We start from the raw sequence: 24562 nt of genomic DNA, 5'->3' as shown, positions 1-24562 counted from the left end.
AACACAAACATCTATGACACTTAAAAAATCATTTGAAGCCCAGTATTTAAAACTATCAGGAATAAGAAATTTAAAAAATTATATAGTAAGTTCTCATTTGTTAATATTTGATTGTAAACTATAATTACTCAACTGTCTCATCCGCCCCAGTCCTGAAAGCAAATTGACTAACTACATTATTGCAGTGAACAGTACCCACCTCAGCCATGATCCTACTGACCGGAAGAGATATTTACTTGTCTTTCCTTCCCTGATAGGAGTGTCTCTGAAGCCCAGCATCTGCCTCTTGTGTTTAGGATAGCAACATCTGAGAATGTTCTAGAATTCCAATATCCCAGAGTTCTCTCTGTGTTCTAGGCCTTGTGATTCTATTTTATCAGAGGTCTCTTTGGTTAACTCTTCCTTCTCAGGTCCAATAACAGAAGATGAGCAATGTCAGTCAAGTTCCCTTGCATGGTGACATCAATTAAATTGTATCTTTAAGAGTGTCCGGTGACAATGCTTTTCTTTGGACACCTGTAACTTCTGGTACAATAGTATAATATACTTGTATGTGGCATGCCATGGTTGGTGTTAATGTTAAGTTGCCACAGACTAGAATCTTGAGTAGGGAGCTTCAACTGAAGAAGTGTCCTGGCAGCCTGGATTGATATTGGAAGGCCCACCAGATTGTTGAGAGCAGGTTTTGGTAGCAACCCAGATACAAATGGCATCCCAGGTAGATCATCCATCTCTCCTTGTGCTCATTCAGCATTGCCTTTTGCCCTGAGTAAATTTGCACTGATGCTGATGTTGATTCCTCCTCTCATATCAAACCAGCATTTAAAAGCTTTGATTAGCTTTGGTTGTGGACTAGGAAGCAACAGCGACAGTAACCTTTCAGGCATCTAGTGCCATATTGAGACTGCTGAAACACCCAGTCTTGGAGTGACTGAGCAGCTAGTGGCTGTCATCCCTTCTCTCCCTAGTGAGAGACAGTCATTGTGGGATTACTGTGAGTGCTGAGGCACACAGCCTGGAGGACCAAATGACTACCACGTCCTCAGCTCTCGGGTGTGATTCTGCGGCTCTTATTTTAAAGCTGACATATATAAAGCCGACATGAAGCAGCATGTACATATAAAGTCAGCTTTACATTTGTGAATATTTGTATGGACATATATAAATATGTATTTTAAAAGTCTCTTAAGTCATCAAAAAGTCATTTTTAAAAATTTTGACGAGTTCTAAATATTTATTCCATATTTTAATCTCATTTTACATTCCAACTATAATTCTCTCTCCCACCCATCTTCCCACCCCTCTTACCTCCCCCATCCCACTCCCAGTCCACTCCACCTCATAGGTAAAAGCTCCCATGAGGAGTCAACATAGTCTGGCTCATTAGGTTGGGGCAAGGCCTGGATCTTCTCCCATGCTTTAAGACTGAGCATGGCATCCCACCATAGGGAATGGGCTCCAACAAGCCACCTCATGCACCAGGATTATATCATGGTCCTACTTCTATTGAGCATGGCATCTTACCCTACGGAATGGGTTCTAACAAGCTAGCCAGGGGTCCCTCTGATAGTCCAAGTTTCACAACTGTCTCCCACATTGTTGGGGGGGGGGCTGGAGTCTCCACAATTCTAAGTTTAGAGTTCATGACTTTCCACGAGCTTAGTTCAGCTGTCTCTGTAGATTTCTCCATCATGACCTTGGCCTCTCTTGCTCTTAAGTTCCCTTCTCTCTCTCTCTCTCTTTGCCTGGAATCCCAGAACTCTTCCTGGTTCTTGGTGGTGGATTTCTGCATATGGTTCCATCAATTACTGGATGGGGGCTCTATAATGATAGTTGGGGAATTCATCAATCTGATTTCAGGAGTAGGCCAGTTCAGGCATTCTCTCTACTATTGCTAGGAGTCTTATCTGGGGTCCTCCTTGTGGATTCTTGGGAGTTACCCAAGAACTAGGTTTCTCCCTAAGCCCATAGTGGCTCTATTAAGATATATTTTTATTGCTTTTCCACTGCATCCCTCTCCACCTAGGTCATCTCATTCCCTCCTGTTCTCATCCTCCCCCCTCTCCCCCTTATCTTCCACCTGGTCCCCAGTTTGCCCTGTAGATATAATCTAATTTCTCTTCTCAGGATGATCCATGTTTCCCTCGTAGGGCCTCCTTGTTACCCTAGCTCTCTGGAGCTGTTAATTTTCATCTCATTATCCTTTGCTTTATATCTCATGTATAAAATCAAAACATATGAAAAATATGCATATATAAAATAGCTTCCATATTGTAGGTATTTTACTATTTCTGGTTGAAATACAAAATGAAAGGGAAGGTCAATATTTGTAATGCGAAAAAAATATTTGCACCTCTTAGTAATATTCTTTACAACTAACTAAAACTATCAAATAGTTAGGAAAATAAATTATGATTGTTAGCTTGAAATTAAATTTTGTTGTAGGGCTCATTTGTAGCTGGTGAAAGTAGTTTAGGCTGTAAGCAAATCTCTAGGTTCTGGTTTCAAGAGCCACAGAGGCACCAAAATGTGGAGCGAGCAGGTGATCAAATAAAAACCAGTGTGGAAGTCACAGTTTCAAAATGGTCATGTAACATAGTCTGGTACTCTATGAAGGTCAATATAGATCCTCAAGTGATTTGGAGGTTTATGAAGAAAAGGGAGTGTATTCTAAAATCAAGAAAATGCTTCAAAAAAATAATAATAATCCTATGCAGCAGACTTTAAGGCTAGACACCCACATTCCTACTGTCTTAATTCCTCTCCTTTGGTTTACATTACCTACCTCTCATTTGCTCTATCTCTCCCAGCACTGGCTTCCACCAGCCAGAGTAGCACAGGATTTCATGTTAATTTTATACCTATTATAGCCTTGTACTCCAAATAATGCTTCCACATTTAATGCAAGCATTTAGAGCAAATCAACTCAGTATTATTTTGATTCTTTCTTCAATTTCATTCACTATTTATTTATTTATTGGTTTTTTTGAGACAAAGTTTCTCTGTATTGCTTTGGCATCTATCCTGGAACTAGCTCTGTAGACCACGCTGGCCTCAAACTCACAGAGATCTGCCTCCTGAGAGCTGGGATTAAAGGTATGCACTCATTCACTTCTTATAAATATGTTGTACTAATTATTTGAGAATTTCATACATGTACATGATGCATTTTGATTAAAGTCACACCCACTCCCTCCCCTCATACTCCTCCTAGAACCCATCCCCAGTCATATCTAACCTACTGAGGCCAATTTCACCGGAAGTGAGTTAAGAATGTTTGTGGGTGTAGGGCCAACCCTTGGATCAAAGATATTTTGTCACTAACCTGAAACTTTAGTAAAACAGATATGAATCAGTATCCAGAGTGAATAGATAGGAAGATAATGCCTCTATTTATTCCCATGGCACAGCCACCAGACTGGGGTCGTACGTTCTGTATTGAATAACAAGCCAAAGAATTTTATTTGGTCAGTTCATTCCAAATAAGGAATGTACCCATGTACTTAAAATTATTTGAACTTTAGAGAGTTTTAGACATCTCTTCAATTCTGCCTACTGCATTGACTTTTCAGATCCCATATTTTAAAATTTATTTGTGAGTGTATGGTATATGCATGTGTGTATATATGTGTGTGCAAATATGTTCACCCCTGTAGAAGGACAAAGATTTATGTCAGGGTGGTTTTCTTCAGTTGTTTTTCCATATTATTAACTAATTTGTTATTTTGAAACAAGGTCTCTCACTGAACTGGCTTGTTATTTCTGTTAGGCTGACTGGCCTATAAGACACTAGTATCCTCATATTTCCAACCCCAAATTATTAGTTATAAGCCATCACCATACATGCCAGGCTTTTCATACTGGTGCTAAGAATTCATCTGATTGAGATCTCAAGTCGTGTAGCAAGAACTTTTCCCACTGAGCCATCTCCCAGGTTCATCAGAATGGCCTTTAAAACTTCTAATTCAGTTCTTCCTTGGATGTTGAAAACTCTACCCCTCAGTATCCTCTTCTTTGGGTAAGTTCAACATCCATGCTGTGCTGTGCTTGTTATGAGGATGGAGTAAGCTGAAGCACAAGCACCTTGGTATGTGGGGAAGCTTATCACTATGGTTGCTATGACTACTGATGCTCTGCTACAGTAATGAGCCAGACCTATCAAAGGTTTCCATGATGCTGCATCTATGCATCCCTTTGCACATATGGCAGAGAGTTCTGTTTGCATTTCTGCCTAATATTGGTCTCTATCAATTAGACATAACTGACTGTTGAGTCTCTACAGCAGCCTCTAAATAAATGTCTCTGCTCTATTTTAAATTCCATGTCACTGGGGAGAACAGGAATTGGGAGTTGGAGCAATTAGGAGCTGGCTCATGCAATTAAGAGCACTGGCTGCTCTTCCAGAGGACCTGTGTTCAGTTCTCAGCACTCCCATGGCAGCTTAAAACCATCTGCCTTGTAGCGTACTGTGAGCATGAAGTGCACAAACATACATGTAGAAAACACTCACACAAATGAGATAAATAAATAAATCATTTTTAAAAGAATTGTAGGATAAGGAAGGAATAATAAGCTTGTATTTTCAGGTCTACATGCAGATTCTATTTTTTCATACCAAAAAAAAAAAAAAAAAAAAAAAAAAAAAAACAGCTCCATGATATTCCTTCCTCTCTCTCTCCTTGTTCTGTTGTGATAGACTTTGCCTTTCCTGGCTAGATTAGTTTCCAACACATGCAGATTCCTCTAGTTCCTGCTGCTTTAGACCATTACTGCAGCTCAGCTCTGTCACTGGCAGAAATAGACTCAGAAAGTATCTACAAGCGCAGCATCCCCAACATGAGTGTAACAGGAGTGGGGCATATTAGGACCACTCTGAGAATAGTTGGGGGCTTACTTTTACTTAAATGTGCATGCACCACACCACCTAGCAAGATTGCAAATAGTTACTTAAGTCAAATGGAAATTTGTGCTTAAACAAAAATTTTAAACTGTGACTACACAAGTGAGTAAATATAAAATGGACACTTGGCTGAAAGGGCCCTGCTTTAAATAATAACACACCCTTTAAATGATGGAAAGAGGAGCACATCACAAGAGAAACTATAAGAGCAAGCACTTAGAATCTTCTCCCATAGGAAGGGCACGGGTAACCAGGTCCATCAGCAATGTTAATGATGCAGGGGCAAGATGCTGAGCATGTTTGTAGTCCATGATTGGCATGAACTTGCTGGAATTCTATGTGCTGACACGCACCAAACAGTCCAGTATCAATGATTATCTTGATTAAAGACAGTGTGCATTAACTGATAATGCACAACACTCTGTATTCAGAGCAAAGACAAGGTCTTTAAAATTTGTCACAGAAACCAGCATTATCTGAACATCTTCTCCGTACCCTGGCCACTTCTGCTTCTAGTTTCACGAATACAGAATTATTCTACTCTCGAGTCACTCATAACATCTGGGCTTCCCTCCAATGTTCCTTGATGAAACACAGAATTTGTACATTCTGAATAAATGATGACCCTTCTGCTTGGAAAATACAGGGTTGCTTTTAAAAATTTGAAGATAAGATGACTTTTCGCTACACACCTTACTTCAGTAAGAGAGACTGTGGGAATACGGGTCATTTTTGCTGGTTTCTGTGAGTCAGCCCACCACCTTGTCATTTTTTCTCTGGGGCATTCTAATTCAGATATACTAGAGTTGGACCCTTGCACTACAGATATCTGAAAGAGTACCAATACATAATTTAAACATAAGTAAATAAGGTAACTTGAAGGACTTTGAGAAGCCTTGGACCATCATATTTAACCTGGCATTAGGTAGGAATTTTATGTTTTCTCGCCACTAACCCTTCAGAACCAGCAAACAGAGCATCCTACCTACCACTTTCTGAGGTCCCGGCCATCTAAGAAGAAACAGCTCCGCATACCCTTCTCCCATACACCAGAAATGATTATTCCTGTGAAAGCTGTTAGTGATTGCAGTGGCTTTATGCAGCTTGATTTTTTTTTTAAATCACAGTAGGCAAAGTAGAAGGCTGAGTGTGCACCTGTGGTTTGGGGAATTAATTCAGCCCAGATATTTGTGAGCATTTTGTAAACTGAGCTACATACATTCTAAGATGTTGGAAGGTGGTGGTTGTGCAGTGTTGATGGTGGTGGCAGCAGAGGCAGCAGCAGTGGTGGTTTAGAGAAATGAATTCACTATGTGTCTTGGTTGGTCTTCATCATACTGCTATGTAGCCTAGGCTTGAGTATTGGGGATTCCTGGTAATAAATCATGTTGAACAAAAGTGAGTGGTGTCTTGTTGCAGAATATGAGGCCCCTCAGCATCATCCAGGTGTCTATACTAATTCATTTGCTTAAAATGTATTGACTTTTCTTTATATACACGAGCCTACAACATGACTCCAGAGTTGAAAAAAATAACTATCCAAACTCTATGCATGTTAGTAGTCTAAATAACCTCTAAGAAGGAAAATATGTTCAAAGTGGAGCTAAGTCTACCACACACCTTTTTTTTTCTATTCTTTACAAGTGAAGCATCCAGGTACATAGAGTTCCCAACAGAATTTGATTCATCACTTCCCACAATATTTTGGTATCCCTTGTTAAGAGCATACCTTTTAGTAGTAAGAGGTACCAAGATTCTCACAGCCAAGATGAAAATGACACAGTACAGTTAAAGATCACCTTATATTTCCCAAATTCTCATGCAAAAAGTATTGAGAAATAAGCATTCCTTTTAAAAGAAACAAAGGGTTTAAGAATGGACATATAAAATGGATATTTTCTCACAATGAAATATTATTCTTCAATAATAAAATCTAATGAAGTACAAATACACACTTGGTACAATTGAACTAAACATGTCAGGCAATCATAATAAAGCCACATATTGTATATTTGCATTTACATTATTAAATGTCTAGGATAGAAAACTCTATGAAAGGCATTAAATAGTTGTGTAGTTACTTATGGCTGTGGAAGGAATATTATGAAAAATAAGATTTGATTGCCAATTAACAGTTTCTTCTGAGGATTAAAAAAAATAAATATCAAAGACAACAGATGTCTTGTGCCTTCCTCTGTTGCTCTCTGCCATGAGACGGGATCCTTCAGTGAAGCAACTTCACCGTTTTGGCTAGGTTGGTAGACCAGAAAGCTCTCTGGATATATCCATTTCCTCCTTACGGTTCTGGGGTTATAGAGACAAGCAGTCAGATCTGACTTTTTGTAGGTAGATGCTGGGGATTTTAAGTCAGATCTTTATGCTTGCAGAGTAAATTCTCTTACCATTTTATTTGTATATGCACAGAACAAAATTTTCAAGCAGATTGAGTTCAAACAATTACTTAGAATGAATCTCTTTTCAAAACTATTTTTTTAGATATAAAGCTATTGACTAGTTACTAGTATTTCTTATTGGCTAACTCTGTCTTAAATATTAACCCATTTCTATTAATTTGTAAAATTGATTTTATGTACAGTTAGTTAGAATATCTATTTCTTTGCCCTGTCTATAGCTTCCACTGGGCATTTCATCACAAAGTGCTCAATTGTCTCTTCGAAAAACATTTCAAATGTATTTTTTAAATTTTGACAATCAAAGGAAGCAAAGAAGTTTGACAGCCTTGAGTGTAAATAAGACTTGCGTTTTGTATGATTGCTGCAATTATTTTGAAGCAATAACTGTATACAAATGCAGTATCATCCCAAAGAGTCGAGTGTGTCCCAGAATGGCTGACAACAAGACAGCATGCAACACTGATGGAAAAGTTTTCCTTTTGGTATCATCAGCCTAAACTACTATCAGAAAAAATGTGACACTTTAAGAGGATAAATTGGGTCCAGGGTCCTGAAACTAGCAGACTTTTTTTGGTTATAGGAAGAAAAGAGACAGCTTTTTCTTTTTTTTCCTTTGAAAGCATTGTAGGGATCAGCATTTTGATACTGTCAAATTAAGGGATCTTGTCATAGCTCCTATGGGCAGATGGCTGCATTGTTCAAAGCAGCTGAAACGAGCTAGTTGTCTTCAAAAATAAACCCTAAGTATATGTTTGCTCATAAACAACATTCAAATGTCTAAATCTTAACGCCAATTTGACATCCTGCTTTTAATAAACTGTTCATAAGAACCATCTCTATATGAATAAAAGTTTTTAGCTGACTTCAAGAGACATGGAAACAGTCCTAACAGAGAAAGTCAAAGATGCCATCTCCTGGCTAAAATCCCTGTTGTCATCTAGCTTTCTACCACTGTTTGCTCACGGTGGGTACAAGCAGGGTGGTTTCTCCTTACTGTTGCATCTGTCTATATGAATAATCTAAAATGTTGACTGGAATTAACACAAAGCAACCTAAAACTGTCCATACATGATATAGATCCTGAGAGCCATCACCAGTTCTTCTAATGTGTTCTCAATTAAATCCCAAGTTAAAACTCGTTTTTAACCTGATATAACATTATTGGCTTCATCTATAAAATCATTTATCTCTCAAAAGTTGTTTGATTTGTAGTCCAATTAAATTTATTGTATATTACTTTGTTTGAGTAGATCTTAGCATCACATTTTTCTCACATCTGGTTTTCACTACATTTCACTACATTCACACAAAATTACGTAGTAGACAACAAATATCACAGGCATTGCTATGTGAGCTTGTATCCCCATTCCTGAAGCTGGGATAGAACTGGGGTGTGGGGATGGAAGAGACACATGGGTTGGGGTCAAGGTGCTCATTGGACACCAGCATAGGTGAACATACTGAAAAAAAAAAAAAAAGGCAACCTCTAGGTTCATTAAAATACCCTGTTTCAATGGAAAAGGCATAGAAAAACAAGAAGAAAAGCAAAATGTTCACCTTGCATACACACACACACACACACACACACACACACACACACACACACACCACAAATAAAAATAAATCATTTAAAAAGAAAGAATGTGCTAGGCACTATGATAAGCACTAAAAACATGACTGAGGAGCAGTGCCTGTCTCAGGCACACATAAAGGGCAAAGGAAGATAGACCATGTTCAAGGAAATGGAAATTCTGTAAACACAACCATCTTTTGCCAGCAGCTCCCTCCTGGAGTCACGTGGCATACTTGGATTTGCTTATTTGGGTATTTCCCTGAGAACTCTGTACCATTTAATCAAGTAAGGAGACAAGCCAGCACAGGTGCCTTGGTGCCTACTAGCTGGTATCTCCTGCAGCACCAGCTCCCAACCCCATCATCACCACAAAATGTTCTTCATCCTGAAGAACCAGAGCACAAAAATCCCTTGACTTTCATAATTTAGTCACACAGAACTAGTCTAACCATACCCTCCACAGAACTTTATTGTACCTTCTTACCAAACATTTCCATCACAAGCTTCCAAGCTGTCAGTCAAGTTGGGAAATATCCATCGCTCTCTCAGCACTTGTGAGGCAATGAGTGTAGCATAAAATGCTGATATCCTCTTTCATTCTACTCCTTTAAAATGATAGAAGATGCCTTGAGTTTTCACTATGTCAGAAGAAAGGTCTTCTGCTCAGAAGTCCTATTTCTTTGGGCTTCAGAGCTCTGGCTTCTCCTCCCAGCAAACTTAATGCAAAGCCTCTCATGGGATTGCTCAGTGGATGTACATCATATAAAGATCGCCCATTCATTATAGGAACTTTCCCCTTCTGCTCACCTCAAATGTGTCTTCTCTGGGATATCATTTGGGACTGGCCCAACACTCCAGCATCCTTCTCCAGTCCACCTTTACTCATCTCGTAATGTTGCTTCTCATTGTATGATGTGTTCTCCTTCCAGGTACCTAACTCCACAAGAACAAGAAGAGCACCATGTATTGTCTGTCTTCTGGGCACACAGCCCAAAGAACATATACCTCAGAGAGGATAAATGCTTGGTCTCTCAAAACTGGCCACTCCATACCTACCATTTCCCTACTCTTCTTATAAAGATCTGTATTGTTACTTAGGGGTAAGCATGAATGGATGACTGAATTCCAAGGAAATAACCTGAAGTAAGAGGGAGTTACATTTGTAAACAGCAATCCAATCACAAGGGCTATCTCAATAGGAAGCAGATAACTGTAAAACTGTCAGGGCTGTGCTTGCAAAGCTCTGAATATGCAGAGGTCCTACTTCTAAGGCCCTGGGCTAGGGACAAAAAAATTCTCAAATGATTATGTTGCAAATATTTTTTTATTTTATTTTTATATATATTTATTTTTTTCTTTTTATGTATTGATCCCAGTTCGCTCTCCATCCCTCCAATGTCCCCCTGGCCCCTTTCTCCCATCCCCCCCCACTCCACAGGGAGGGTGATGCCTCCCAGGAGGGATCATCAAAAATCTGTGAAGTCATTTGGAATAGGGTCTAGGTCCTCCCTCCTGTCTCTAGGTTAAGGGAGTATCCCTCCATGAGGAATGTGATTCCAAAGTCCTTTCTTGCATTAGGGATACATCCCTGTTCCACTGTCAGTTCCTGTAGACTGCCTAGGCCTTCTAACTGAGTCTCAAGTTCAGGGGGTCTGGGTCGGTCCAATGCTGGTTTCCCAGCTATCAGTCTGGGGTTCTATGAGCTCCCCCTTGTTCAGGTCAGCTGTCTCTGTTTGTTTCTGTAGCCTGGTCTTGACCTCATTTTCTTATCACTCCTCCCTCTCTGCAAATGGAATCCTGGAGTTCGGCTCAGTGTTTAAGTGTGGTGTCTGCTTCTGTTTCCATCAGCTACTAGATGAGGGCTCTATGATGGCATATAAGTTAGTTATCAATCTCATTATCAGGGAAGGGCATTTAAGTTACCCTTTCCATTGTTGCTCAGATTGTTAGTAGGGGTCATCTTGTAGGTCTCTGGACATTTCTCTAGGGTCAGTTTTCTCTTCAAAACTATAATGGCTTCCTCTACTATGGTATCTCTCTTTTTGTTTTTGTTTGTTTGTTTACTCTAGTCTATTCATCCCCTGACTCAATCTTCCTGGTCCCAAATGTTCTCCTCTCCTCCTCTTCTCTTCCTCCTTACTCCCTCTCCACTCCCTGCTCTCCCACCCATTCCCAATATGCTCAGGAGATCTTGTTCCTTTCCTTTCTCCGAGGGACCTTGTATGAAACTCTTAGGTTTCTTCTCCGGCAGCACATATACTAAAATTGGAACGACACAGAGAAGATTAGCATGGCCCCCGTGCAAACTTTTCAAAAGGTAGATATTTTAGCTACCATTTCTATTCAGATTTTCAATGTATCTTATTCTGCGCCTAAACTTTTCCAAGGCATTTGTGAGTTCTGACACTAGAGAAACTGGATGGGATTATAGTTATGAGATACAGACTATGTGGCTTTAGGGAATTTCATATACACTTAAAGTATTTGTAGCCACCTGCAAGAAGAAATGGTTCCCAGGGATATTCTTGCCATAGAAAGGGGCAACCAAACCAAACACTGTGACATGATAGAGTCAGGTCAGAGGTCATAATCATGTTAGTACATACTCCACATCTCAATACTCCAGGCACAAGATAGCAGTGAGCAGAGCTAGCCTATGTAGAATTTCCCAGCCATCAGTGGGATTTTTCAGTGATGCTCAGTCAACCCAAAGTATGCTATAAGTAGTAATACTATAATAACTCAAACATGAAAGGAATTGTGTGACAGCTTCCCATTAAAATGGAAATTAAACTAAAAAAAACAGGGTAATGTTCTATAAATAAGAATTTGAGTAGCTGAAAAGCACTAAACCATATAAAAACAATACTGGGTTATGGCTTTACTCTCAGTGGAGAAGATACAATTCTAAAACTTCTTGAAAAAAAAAGAGCTAATTAATGTATAATCAGAAATTAGTGGAAGGGTGTTATAGGGGAATATATTAGGCAGTTAAAATACCACCTTTCTGGAGGTTTTCAAAGTTTTCACATTTGAGAGGTTTTCTTCTCCCCTTCCTCAGTGTGTGTGGGTGGGGGGGTCCTCACATTCCTCTTTTGAGACAAGATCTGTTGTTTCTCTAGCTGGACCAGGATCTTCTAGGAATTCTCTGCCTGCAATCTTGCCCTAATGGTGCTGGGATTACAGATGTACACTACCACATCTAGATATTACTTACTTTGTTTCTGAGGCTTTGAACTCAAACTTGTATCACAAGCTGTGTACCCACTGAACCATGTTCCCAGTACCTATATTTGGTATTTTATTACAAAAGGGATATTTGATTTCATATCTAATAAACCTTATTATTCTTTTTCTTGAATAAATGTTCCCTTGATAAAAAAAAATCAGTGTATATATGTATATATGTGTGTGTGTTTATATAGTATAAATTGAGTTCTAAAAATCCTTAATCAACATCCTACAGCAAGATACAGAAACAAAAATATTCCAGGCCAGATATAAGCAGGTTGTTGACATGTATCAGCAAAATGTCATACCATGGTCCACCGTGGATGAGCAAATTTGTCTTCTTATAACTGAAACTTGTGTTAGAGGGCAGATAATCACTATCCTAGATGCCTTTCAATGGTCTCTGCTTTGCCTTTTCCCACTATGATACTCGATAATGAGAGTTTTGTGATGTGCCTGGAAAAAAGTAATAGCCTTTTTAAAGATAAGTGGACAGTCATCAAATTAATTCAATGTCTACAGTGCTGATAGTGTGGTATCAATACCCCTGAGTGCTAATGGATACTGAGCCAATTTTCCAAGGTCAAAGTTCCAATTACTCTACGAATCCTCAAATGGTTCTAGATTGTGAACCATTTCTGACTCCCATCTACTGCACTTTCATTGCATTATCTGCAAAGGGACACATGTCCCGTGACTCCCGATTTTCCATTCAGAGTGTCTTGAGGAAATAGAGCTTGAATAAAAATAAAGGAGCGTCTCATAGCCTTATGTCTCCATAATACCCAACAATCTGTCTGAACAAGTACCTGCTATACCATAGAATGTAATGCAAGGGTCATAAGAGTCCATAAAGCTTGGGGAAATCTCTTATCTGGAAGCAGAGCAGCAGTGGTCTGTTTCACGCTCCAGCAGAGTATAAATCACACTGGCTTTTAAGGCCTTCAGTTGTGGACTATTCTTTTAATCTCAAAAAGAATAGGGTGAATTCTGAGAAACCATGACTTTGTAGAAACCAAATGAAATCAGAAGGCCCCACAGGTCTGCAGGCATCTAGTAAAATCACACATCTTACTAAAATTTTGATGATGTGCTCTGTTTTACATATTCAAATCAATAAGTTAAGAATAAAAACATTTGGAAGATTTTGACGAATATAAAACCTCATTCCTGTCATCTGATTTGATATAATCATTGTAAGATTTTATTTCCAGAACTTCCTTTTCTCCCAGGCTGAGCAACAGTTGCCTGACAGTGTGTTTTATCTCCAAGCACTACCCCTGCCATCAATGGAAATTCTCCTTATTCCTTGCTGAACAGAATCTTCCAACTTTCATAAACCCAACTTTCCTCTTTGAAATTTATCTTTAATCTTCTTTCCAACTTCATCCCATTGTTCAGAGTACTATCTATCTGTATCCTGTGCTTGAAATTTGAATTGGAACAAGCTATTTCAATGTTGTTTGAAAACCATATTTAATAATGTACCCATTATTTTAAACTGACTGAATTAGGCATTCATCTAAGATGAACAACTAAGGAGCAACCTTTACAAATGTAAATAAATTAAAATAAACTCAGTACCCAGGCATTCAGAGACCCGTCATCACATATTGTACTGGGAGAATGTAGACAATTACTCATGATTTGTAAGCTGAGGCTCAACACATTACTGGTCTCTTTGCTTGGTTTCTTTGTTTTCTTTTCTATTTCATGGGATTCAATAATAACAAAAACCTGAAGATTTTGCTGTGACACAGGCAAAACCGGAAATTGCTTGACTATGTTGGTCTATGAAAGGAAGACATTTGCTATGACAATCGAGACATGTGAGAAGGGGGTTGGGAATCTTTGTAGAGACCCAAAGTGAAGTGATGACCTCTATGTCAAGCTATATAAAATTCCTAAGACTTTAAAATAATTTCTACAAATGGGTGTTAGGATCCTTTTTCAAACAGGATGGATAGATTCTTCACATAATTGATGCTTTCTTTTTTCAGGTCTGTTTTGTGAATCTGGATGTAAACAAGGATGCCTGCAGCACAGAGCACCTGCAGCAGGTAAGAGAGCTGGACCTGGAGCCCTCCAGGAGCCTGTGAGGAATGCTAGACTTTGTGATGCTCTTCTGTAAAAGTGCAGATGGCTTCATCCCTGCCCATTTCCCTGACCTTGCCCTGCAGTTTTTCAGACTGTTGCCCTGCTATATGTTTGAGAGTAATTTCTCTCTGCCCACAAAACTGTTCAGGGAGGCACTTCCCCTCACCCATCAGCATCCTAACGTGACTATTCTGTCATTTCTTAGCTTTCACAGCACAGTCTGGCATGCATTTTCCTAGATGAAGGTAGTCGGTCCTTTCCTCTAGTTCTCAGGATGACTCCCATTCTTGCCATCAAATCTTGTCTCAACTGTGTTTTCCTTGTCTAACCCTCATCATCAGCTTGAATATTTTGTACCTCATAACAGCCAACTTCCCCAAGCTCATCCAAGGTTGAACCCTGGTATGAATCATTGGCTGCACTAACCTCCTGAATGTCTGTTCAGTTCTTTAGAAGCTGAGCATGCCTGTGGTACAGCAAAAAGAATTAAGTAATGTCATACTTTGTCATTACATACCCAAAGCTGAGAGGTTTGACCTCATTTGCTATAACAACATATTGGCCCTTGGATTATCACATGACAGTACATGCATGCTTCACTCGGTTGATACTAGGAGCTCAGTTATTCAGGACCTAGTCACAGTATATGCAGAACCTAAGGTTACTCAGTGCTTCTGTGTCTTTTTCTTGGTATAACTGAATCTAGTTACTCACAGGGATTACTCAATATAAACTTTCATCAGGTTCCAAATATTGTTCCTTGTGTAGCACAAGAGGTTTCAAAGAAAATTGTGCATATAACTTTATGCAATGGAGTTATTATGGAGAGTCCTTCAGAGATAGGACAGAGAGGGTGGAAACAAAGACTCATCATAATAACTGCATCCTCATAATTTATGGAATTATTTAAGAGAGTTTCCATCTATATGGCTTCAACTCATATAGATGACATGAATTGTGCAAGTTACCATTTTCTAGGCCATAGGCTATTAATGAATATATGAAAGTAAGTATGGCATCTCAGTCACACAAGGTTCTGTATAAAGGATTAAATGAAATAGGATGTCACATAAATAGGCTTTACCAAACTGCTTTGAACATAATCAAACCAAAATCAGTATTGAGAGTGATGTTTTTTTAATTATTGAGTTTGTTGGAACAGAAGATTACTAGTAAAGTAATTCCTTTAACTCAAATTTTAAGAGGGAAAAATATTTCCAAATAGTGTTTTTTCCTATTGTGTGATAGTAATTGCCAAATGTTCACTTTGGAAAATTTAAACCAGAGTTATTTTTAAGCTTAAATTTTCTATTCCAACCTTAATTCTTATTATCCAAATTGAAGCAGTTTCTTTTCTAGATTTCAAGGTTTTTAATGTGTTTTTATATTTTGAGATTATAATTACATCATTTCCAACTTTCCCTCTTATCCCTGAGCTCCTCCCAAACACATCTCTTTTTTGATTATTGTTGATGATGGTGTTGGTGGTGGTAGTGGTGTGTGTGTGTATGTGTGTGTGTGTGTGTGTTATGTTTTCAGGGATGACCATTTCATATCAGATAGTTGTGTTCTTCCCTGGGGAAAGCTATTTATTTACCCATCACTCAGCATTCCTTAATTTCCTGCAGTCCTCTGTAGTGTTGAGGCCTCTTGAGCTTTCTCCTTTGCGTGTTAGCACATACATTGGTGTCATCCTTGTTCAGGTCAGGTTTAGGCAGCCATGATGGTCATACTTCATGGGTAGCTTCTCTGACATTTCTAGAAATAATCCCATAGCAAACTTCTTTCTACAATGACCCCTGTGTCTTAGGTTGTATAGTAAGGATCTATAGACTAAACAGCAAATTATCTATATTCTAAATAATAAATGTGTTATGAGCAGTTTTTCCACCAGCCTGGCCCCACAGCCCTGTCAGCCCCCAAAAACCCAAATAACACACAGAGATGCTGTATTAGATATAAAACTGTTGATCTGTTACTAGTGTTTCTTATTGGTTGTCTCTGTCTTAATTATTAGCCCATTTCTAATAATCTAAGTATTTCCATGTGGTCTTATCTTACTGAAGAGAGGGTCCTGACCTCTTCCTCTCAAGTCTCTACATCTTGACTCTCCCCACTACATTTCCCAGAATCCTACTTGTCTCCTAGTCCTGCCTATCCTGCCTTCCTATTTGATAACAGTGCTTTATTCATTAACCAATAAGAGAAACATATTTACAGAATGACATCTCCCATCACAAATGACTTTTGGAGATAGAACAGTTTGGAAGTACTAGTTTAAATGTATAAAGGAATCCTCTGAACTAACAAAGTCTTACTCCACAGAAACTGCTCAATGTTTCACCAGACCTTCCAAAACTCATCAGCTCTATGAATGTCCAACAACCGAAAGAAAATGAAATTGTCCTCTTAAGTGGGTTAGCCTCTGGGAACCTCCAGGCAGATTTCGATGTTTCACAGGTAAGGAACATAGTTCTTGATCAACTAGTCACTTAGTGAAAAACTTTTCTGTAGTCAGATAGATATGACCCCAAAACAGATGCTATGCATGAACTTTAGCAGCAGAACCAACAAGAGCTCTGTATTTGATACTGGCCTTTATCTCTGTTTCTCCCAGACAGCACCACTTAGAGCTTGATAGATTTTCCCCTCCACATCAGTTCTCAGATCCATAGTGTTATTTCACTGTGGCTTAAGCAGATACTGGGTTATCCCACTTTCTGTTTTACAAAGCCTAGCTAAATATTTTTCACAATTTTCTCCCCTTTTAGGAACAAACTCAGAATTCTACTATGTATCATTTGGTCATCACACCATCCATCAGTATCATTCTTCTGGGAATTATTTGCTCCTTAAGAAATACCAGTTAGCCAAGATTGTAAGTAGAGAATGTGGCTTCTGATTTGAGGCCCAAGGAATAAAATCCCAGAAGAAATAATATCATTAAAAATAAAGTAGAAGTGGAAATATTGTATATTCTGATACTTCCTTTTTGCTTTGTATAAATTATTACAGCACTAGTTTGAAGAATGCATTTAAAGCTTTTTAGACTATTTGCAAGGCAAGTACACACAAGGTATGCTGTAATAATATAGACCACAGCTCCAAATTAAAGTGTTATTTGTTGTGCACCAGGATATCAGAAACTCAGAAGGCCAGCCTGTACTCAGTTTTTGACTCCAGAGACTTAGTGCAGATCTCTACCTAGTCTATTTGAATTTTTTAATTGAGATATCAATATAGTAATATTTTTCATTATCTGGATTTCTGGGGGTTATTGAGAAAAGTTCTAAGTTTCTAAGTACCTTTTGTATTGAGCAAAACAATGATGACCAGAAAAAAAAATTAAAATCTGAAAGTTGTTAAGTATTTTAACAATAATTATAGGCCTGGATTTCCTCTGCCTTTGTGCCCAGGAATGATCTACAACCCAGTTAAAGGTATATATATATATATATGAGAAGTTCCTTAATATCACAAAGTAAACTCCAACTAGTTCTGGAAGTGAAGGGCAAGCACTGCCCTGACCACATATCTTCACCCTAGTGTGGTCATTCTTACTAACAAAACAAAAATCCAATAGTACATAATAATTTACACCTTGTCAGTCAGAGAGATGATATTCCTGAAAAGCCACCACTTGGGATTTGAATCTGAAGAATTTGGGTCTTTCTCATCCTGGATTTATCCATCTATGAAGCAGAATAAATGCATTTTTACTTTGGAGCATCAACTTGAGAAATGGAATTTGTAAAACTCACATTATTCAAAATGAATTTTAGTTTTCTTAGAAAAGAACAACAAAATTGTATAAAATTCAACATCCTACAAAAAAAAACTGAAGCTATTTTTTCTCTTAAATATCTTCTTAAATAAAATGAAGTTACTTTATATTAAAATTGCAACCTTTTAATAATGACTTTTTAAACAATGTGACCAATCAGTGAAAAGGAAAGCTTTCTGGCTTAGTAATCATATTCTTGATTCTGAAGCTAACAACAAGGCTTGTAACTATAAATTTTACATGATTTCTACACAAATTATATGTTATGGTTTTAGATATAGAAACAATTGAGAAATTTTTTTCTGTCTACCTTATAATACTAGATCGGTTTTTACTGATGTGCTCAGCTATAGGTAATATTGGCAATTTCAGGTGTTATTGAGAAGACCCAATTTTCTTTTCATATAGCCAAGAAAAGTGATACTTACATTAATTGAACCTAGGCTTGGTAGACTTTGATTGATCTTAGTTAAGATTCTTAATTAAACATGGCTGGAAGGGCTGGAGAAAAAAAATGACTGAAAATAGATGTAAGCACACAGAGAATGTATGTATAACTAAGCAAACACAGGGAGTAGAAAGATGAAAGGACTTGAACCATGTTGACAGGACATGGATTTTCCTTATAATCTATTTCCTGGTTTCTCTCTGTAGGTCCTATTTACCAAACACAAGGAGACGTTATCCTTTTGTCCAAGTTGACTAAAACTAACACTTCAGGTAGTTTTCCAATGCCACATTGAGTGAGTTCTCTCATGTGTTATATATTCATTTTTTAACCGGTCACTCTCATTTGAGGAATATACTGTTAAGACTGTCCAGGCAAGATTCATCCCTGAACTCAGAGATTAACTTCCTGTGAATGTCCCAAACAGTAAATGAAGCAGAAAATTCTGCCTCACAGAACATAAAGACAAAGAGGTTAAATTATGTTCACCAAAGAAGCAAAGATGTTCCATGAGACCCTTGGGAGTAGAGTTACCAATAACTCATTAATTATCACATAGTAAAAAGTGTTCAAAGTCAATCACGGTTGTGTGCCACTTATAGTCCCCACTATCTGTCAGGCTGGATTTGGAGGACCACTGGAGGATAGGAGTTTGAGACCCATGTCAAAAGACAAACAAAATGTTCAGTTTTGTAACATTTTACCTATAAGCTATCAATTCTTATCTGTCAGGTTTATCACTTTCATCTCATACTTCCTTTTTATTAGACTGTCCATTCCTTATCCTGTATCCCTTTGCCTCTCTGCAGATTCCCAGGTCTTCCCAAAGCTGATTTTTGTAGTTACCACATCACATGTTTTAATAGGTCAGAAAAGGGAGCAGCATCAACACTGAACCCCATCTTGGCCACCATAGCAAGTATCTATCTACTTTTCAAAGATATTCTATGATTGTCTGCATTGCCACCCATTAAAATTGGCACTCTGTTAAACCACAATTAAGGATGTAGAGACTGGCATAAACTGGATTAGTAGGGATTAGTAGTAGAAATGGTCTAACAATACACTGATGACTTACTAAGTGCCTCTAGTTCTTGACCATGCTGGGAATACAGTCATGAGCAAGTTAAGACCTGGCTTTTGGGAAACACCCTTACAGTCATTAGCTGGAGCCTTATGTCTATGTGTATTATTAAGTATATGTAAGTACATACCCAACAGTCCACATGCATACATCTCAAAGCATTAATGAACATGCACTGTCATCACCTAAGAAGAGTAATAATAAGAAAAGAATTTCAATAGCCAATAGTTACATAAAATACTAAGTAAAATGATTTACTTTCAGTCCTGTTTGAGTTCTTTTGCTACAATGAACACTGTAAACAAAAGCAGCTTATGGATAATAGGGTTTAAGGTTTTAGCTTACGCATGTAGGTAACAGTCGATCATTGAGGGACATCAGAGCAGGAACTAAAGCAGAAACTACAAAGGAATGCTACTCACCTTCTGACACCCTTATCTTTCTTACACATCCCCTGCTCACCAGCCTAGGGATGGTGCTACCCATAGTGGGCTAGATCATCTCTCATCTGACAATCTCTCGCTAATATGGTCATGAGCCGATCTGACTGAGACAGCTCACTTGGGGTTCCCTATTCCCAGGTGACTCAGGTTTGTGTCAAGTTGACAATAAGAGCTAACTGGAACACTTGACTATGTATTGAGAAGCTTATCATATACAACAGTGAGGTCCACTCCTGTGGTTATCCTTCCTATGAGATGAAAGGAGGGTATAATTAACTGCACATGCATGGGTTTGCAAAGGCCCAGGTGCAGCCTCTCTTCTTTTTAAACTTCACACCAGTTTCCACCTTCTGTGGATAATGGGTATTTTTTGTTTGGACCAAGCAACCATGAGGATAAAGAATACCTCTAGTGTGCATTAAGCCTGAATTGCATTTCTGGCTCTTACACTGTGTACTTGTCTAGCCTTGGAAGGAAGAGTTAGATAATTTTGGCTCTATATTCTTGTCAGTGAAGGAGCCATGGATTGCCAGCCTCATAAATATATAGATCAATTACATTGGAATCAGCAAGATTTGAAAATTACCCTGTAAAGCAGTGATTCTCAACCTGGGGGGGGGTTATGGCCCACCCTTGGGGGTCACATATATATTTATATTACTATTCATAACAGTTACAAAATTACAGGTATGCAGTAGCAATGAAGATGATTTTATGATTGGGGTTCATCACAACATGAAGAACTATCTTAAAGGATGGCAACATCAGGAAGGTTCAGAACATGTAAAGTATCATAAAGTTATGTGATATGTCTTTGTGTTATAAGCTATTTTTTGCTTTACTTGGCTACAACTCTTAGATTTTTATTTATTTTTAGGAGACTTTTAAAAAAGTACACTTTCTTTCTAAAAAATTCCAAACCTGTGTAGCAGTGCACAATTAACAACAACAACAAAAAAGTTACTTTAAATCTATCTTGGACTATTCCTGATCCACATTGCTTTGTTATGTTGCACACTTAATCTGAATAATATTAAGTAGCCAATAAGAAATTATCTTGGCACATGGTTCCAGTTAATAATTCTCTTTACAGTTGGCAGATATGGTGGGCTGCCTTTTATGGTAACTGCCTGGCTGTCCTGCTTTGTTCCTCACAGTGTACTTTGTGTCTAACAGTCAGAAGATGTCTGGTACTTTTCAAATTAATGGGCTAGGTCTAAGTTTGGAAGAAAGGAAACTATTTCAGAGGAAAGAAAGAATTACTGTTCTTCACCACTTGGGATGAAGAACCCCAGGTCTGTGGGTTCAGTAAAAGCAACACGCCAGTGCATCTCTAAGTCCACGCATGTGACTTCCTTGAAGAAGCATGCCATGATTTAGTGTAACTGGGTTAAAGTCTGAAATTACACATTTCAAAAGAGCATCCAGAAAAGGCTGAGACTTCCAGTCTGTGTACTGCATTTTGAAACACAAGGCACCACCATCCTTGAGAGACAGTTCAGATCACAAATGTGCATGGCTAAATTCTGTCCCTGCAAACTAGGAAATCCTGAACCATTATGCAAATGATTGACTGCTTTGTTTTAAGATCATCTTTCCTACAATTACTCTAGTTACAATATTCAATCAAAAATTCGTATATGTCAGACAGATAAGAAAATGTTAAAGTAAGTACATACTATGTTCCTCTTTTTGTGACTTGATTACCTCATTCAGGATGGTTTCTTCAAGTGCCATCCACTTGCCTGCGAATTTCAAGATACCATTATTTTTTTCTGCAGAGTAGTATTCCATTGTGTAGATGTGCCACATCTTCATTAAATGTTTGCTTTCATTTAAATGGACTTGGTTATATTAAATTAATTAATTAATTAATTAATTAAAAGAAAATGTTAAAGTACTTTAGAAGCTAGCATGTGGGCATCTATGTGTATGTATCCTTTTGTACAGCCTTGTGCTCCCCACTAATAAATACACAAGCATTAGACCTGATTAACGCCATCCACAGATGAACATAGAATTGAAATGTCCTTTTTAAAAGTGACCATTCAGACATAAAATATTTATTCCCAAACATTTCTAATTCCACTTAAGGATTGACTTTCTCCCTGTCCATTAACTTTTATGTCCATCTGGAGACATTTCCCCTGAAATCTGCTGTAAATCCACACATTATTGCTATTATTAAAATGAAACTGTAGGGGCTGGAGCAGTAGCTCGGTGGGTAGGATAGTTGTTGTGGAAGCATGCTGGCCTTAGGAGGGAGCCCCAGCACTCAAGTAAAGGACAAGTGTTATAACAATGTAGCATAATCCCAATGCTGTGAGATATGAGCATAGCAGTGGGCAGGTCTTGGGGTCTTACTGGCCCACCTAGCAGTGGGCCCACCTAGCCAAAGCAAAAAACTCCAAGTTTTCTGAGAGACACTGTCTCAAAAAAAAAAATGAGATGGAGAATGGTAGAGAATGACAAATGACACCCAACGTCAACCTCTAGCTTCCACGTGTACAGCCTATGACACTTGTGAACACATACATATACATATATGTATACATAGACACACATGCAGAGAATTGTGCACAATCTTTGTTTTGTTTCCTTTTGGTTTGGTGGTTTTTTTTTTTTTTTTTTTTTTTGGTTTATTTGTTATCTGTTCAGGAGCAATTAAAACTTTTGCTGCTCTTTTAATGGAAATATGATGAATAATGAAGATGAATCCTGGAGAATAACCAGATGGTCCATAACTCTAAACCCGAATAGTATTATCAGGTCTACCCAAGGTACTATGCCATCATTCAGGCCCCTTCGTCACTGGCCTTTTGTGTGTGCTAGTGCTGTAGAGACCATCTGGCCTCTTTCAGAGTGTGTCTTTAGATTTCATGTTGGCTCCATCTTCAAGACAGCAGCACCAATGTGAAGCCTGAATATAGTTGAGAGAACACTTAACTTCATATCCCAAACACTGACAAAAAAAAAAAGTCAAAGCACTTGGCTACTATCAAGCTAGCAAAGGATAATGTTCTGAGAGAAAGTCTCCATTTAATCAAGAGAGGTGGCCCGGAAGCCTTCAACCAAGCTTCTTCCTGACCCCAGGCCCCAGCCTATGTCCTGCCTCTGAGCATTTAGCCCAAGTAACATATTGCTGTGATTTCTTTCCCGTTTGAAATGTAATTAATTTTTGTAAAGCCTCTATCCAGTTTTATAACCTACTAGTGTTTTACCCACAGACTGAAAACTATGTATTAAGATCAGTGCCCCCTTCCTCGTTCTAGAAGGGAATGGGGTACTAATATCTATAGGCTTTTTGCCCCCAGATAGACAACATTTCACTTTTCCCTGTGTAAAGCCAATTAGCAAAGAAAAAAAGAAAAGAAAAAGGCCTTAAATACCCATTGCTTTGCGTTTCATTACAGTGATGATGGCCTGGGTTCTGTGTTCACTCTGCTTATTTCAATACTGTTGGATACTAAAATCTTCCTTGCCTATTCAACTTTGAACAGCTTGTCTTTTGCTTTAATGAGAAAAATCCCGAATATACGATACAACCAGTTGTTTTCTTTTAAGTAAAACTTTCTTCTAGATGCCCTGTGTTCCAAAATGTCTTATGATGTTTTTTCAAACAGTTTGCCAGCAGGAACACTGAGGATATTTCAAATATCTTTAAGAGCCTTCTCCTTTTCACAGGAGAGGTTGGGAAGAAGAAAATTGTCATGGACAATTGTCTTTTTTGTCATTTTGGAGAAAGTGCCTTTTTGTCTCTCTGTCTTTAGTGTCCTTGGCTGCCTGATATCTGCTTGGTACAATGTGCAAGAGGAAACAGACCAAACAGTACCAACTGCATCATCTTTGAGATCAACAAGTTCTTAATTGGTCTGGAAGTAGTGCAGGAGCGCCAGCTCCACCTGGAGACCAATGTTTTGAAGCTGGAGGATGACACAAACTGTTCCCTGTCTTCAATTGAAGAAGATTTCCTTACTGCCTCTGAGCACTTGGAGGAAGAGATCGAGGTGGAGGAATACAGGAGTGGTAAGACGTTGCTGGTAAAACAAACATGTCCTCCCAGATTAGTCACCCCATCCTATAATGTTGTCAGTGGGAGATCAAGAACAGTTTCAGGCCATGTCAATTTGGCTGTCGAATCATAATCTCTACTTGCTCAGGTTTGGTGAGGCAACGATGATAAGAGAACATTGGTGAACATGCTGACTAATATATTTAAGACATCTCAATGCTTGGACAGATACTGGCTCCCAAAAGATGCCTTAGGGATGCTGAGGGGAATCTGTGTGCTCTACAGGGAAACCCTCCTACCCACTAAGAGAAAATGTCTTCCTAATAAGAAAGTTAGTTTCCTCAAACATTCCACAAAAGCCGGTATTATCAACAGGAATCAAATTGGCCTGGCTTGGATTGGAATCCTAGAACTTCACTTTGAGACTCTGAGACCTAAGGCTTCTCTCTGATCTCTTTTAAGTGTTGGTTTCCAAGAGGGCTTACAGTTAGTTAGTGGTGGTTGTGACATTTGAAGGGAATGACCCAGCAAAGTGCTCAACTCTCATTTACATGTTATTAATTCATTAACAGAACT

At 38.5% G+C, this 24562-nt stretch overlaps 1 protein-coding gene and 1 non-coding gene across 2 annotated transcripts in view; both read left to right on the top strand.

Annotated features, from left to right (window-relative positions):
• Window positions 1–24562, top strand: part of Sphkap (SPHK1 interactor, AKAP domain containing) — a 93382-nt gene that overhangs the window by 44548 nt on the left and 24272 nt on the right. Inside the window, exons 3-5 of the mRNA XM_051190603.1 lie at window positions 14119–14178; window positions 16541–16675; window positions 23745–24000. Of these exons, the coding sequence (XP_051046560.1) occupies window positions 14119–14178; window positions 16541–16675; window positions 23745–24000 (451 nt within the window). The remainder of the gene's footprint in view (window positions 1–14118; window positions 14179–16540; window positions 16676–23744; window positions 24001–24562) is intronic.
• LOC127226570 (U6 spliceosomal RNA) lies at window positions 11123–11225 on the top strand. The gene has a single exon (XR_007834899.1). It is a non-coding gene; the product is annotated as a U6 spliceosomal RNA (small nuclear RNA).

Source organism: Phodopus roborovskii, unplaced genomic scaffold (assembly GCF_943737965.1).
Source record: "Phodopus roborovskii unplaced genomic scaffold, PHOROB, whole genome shotgun sequence".
NCBI classification, from domain to species: Eukaryota; Metazoa; Chordata; class Mammalia; order Rodentia; family Cricetidae; genus Phodopus; species Phodopus roborovskii.
The sequence above is the reverse complement of the archived record's forward strand: the minus strand, read 5'-3'. Positions and strand labels throughout refer to the sequence as shown.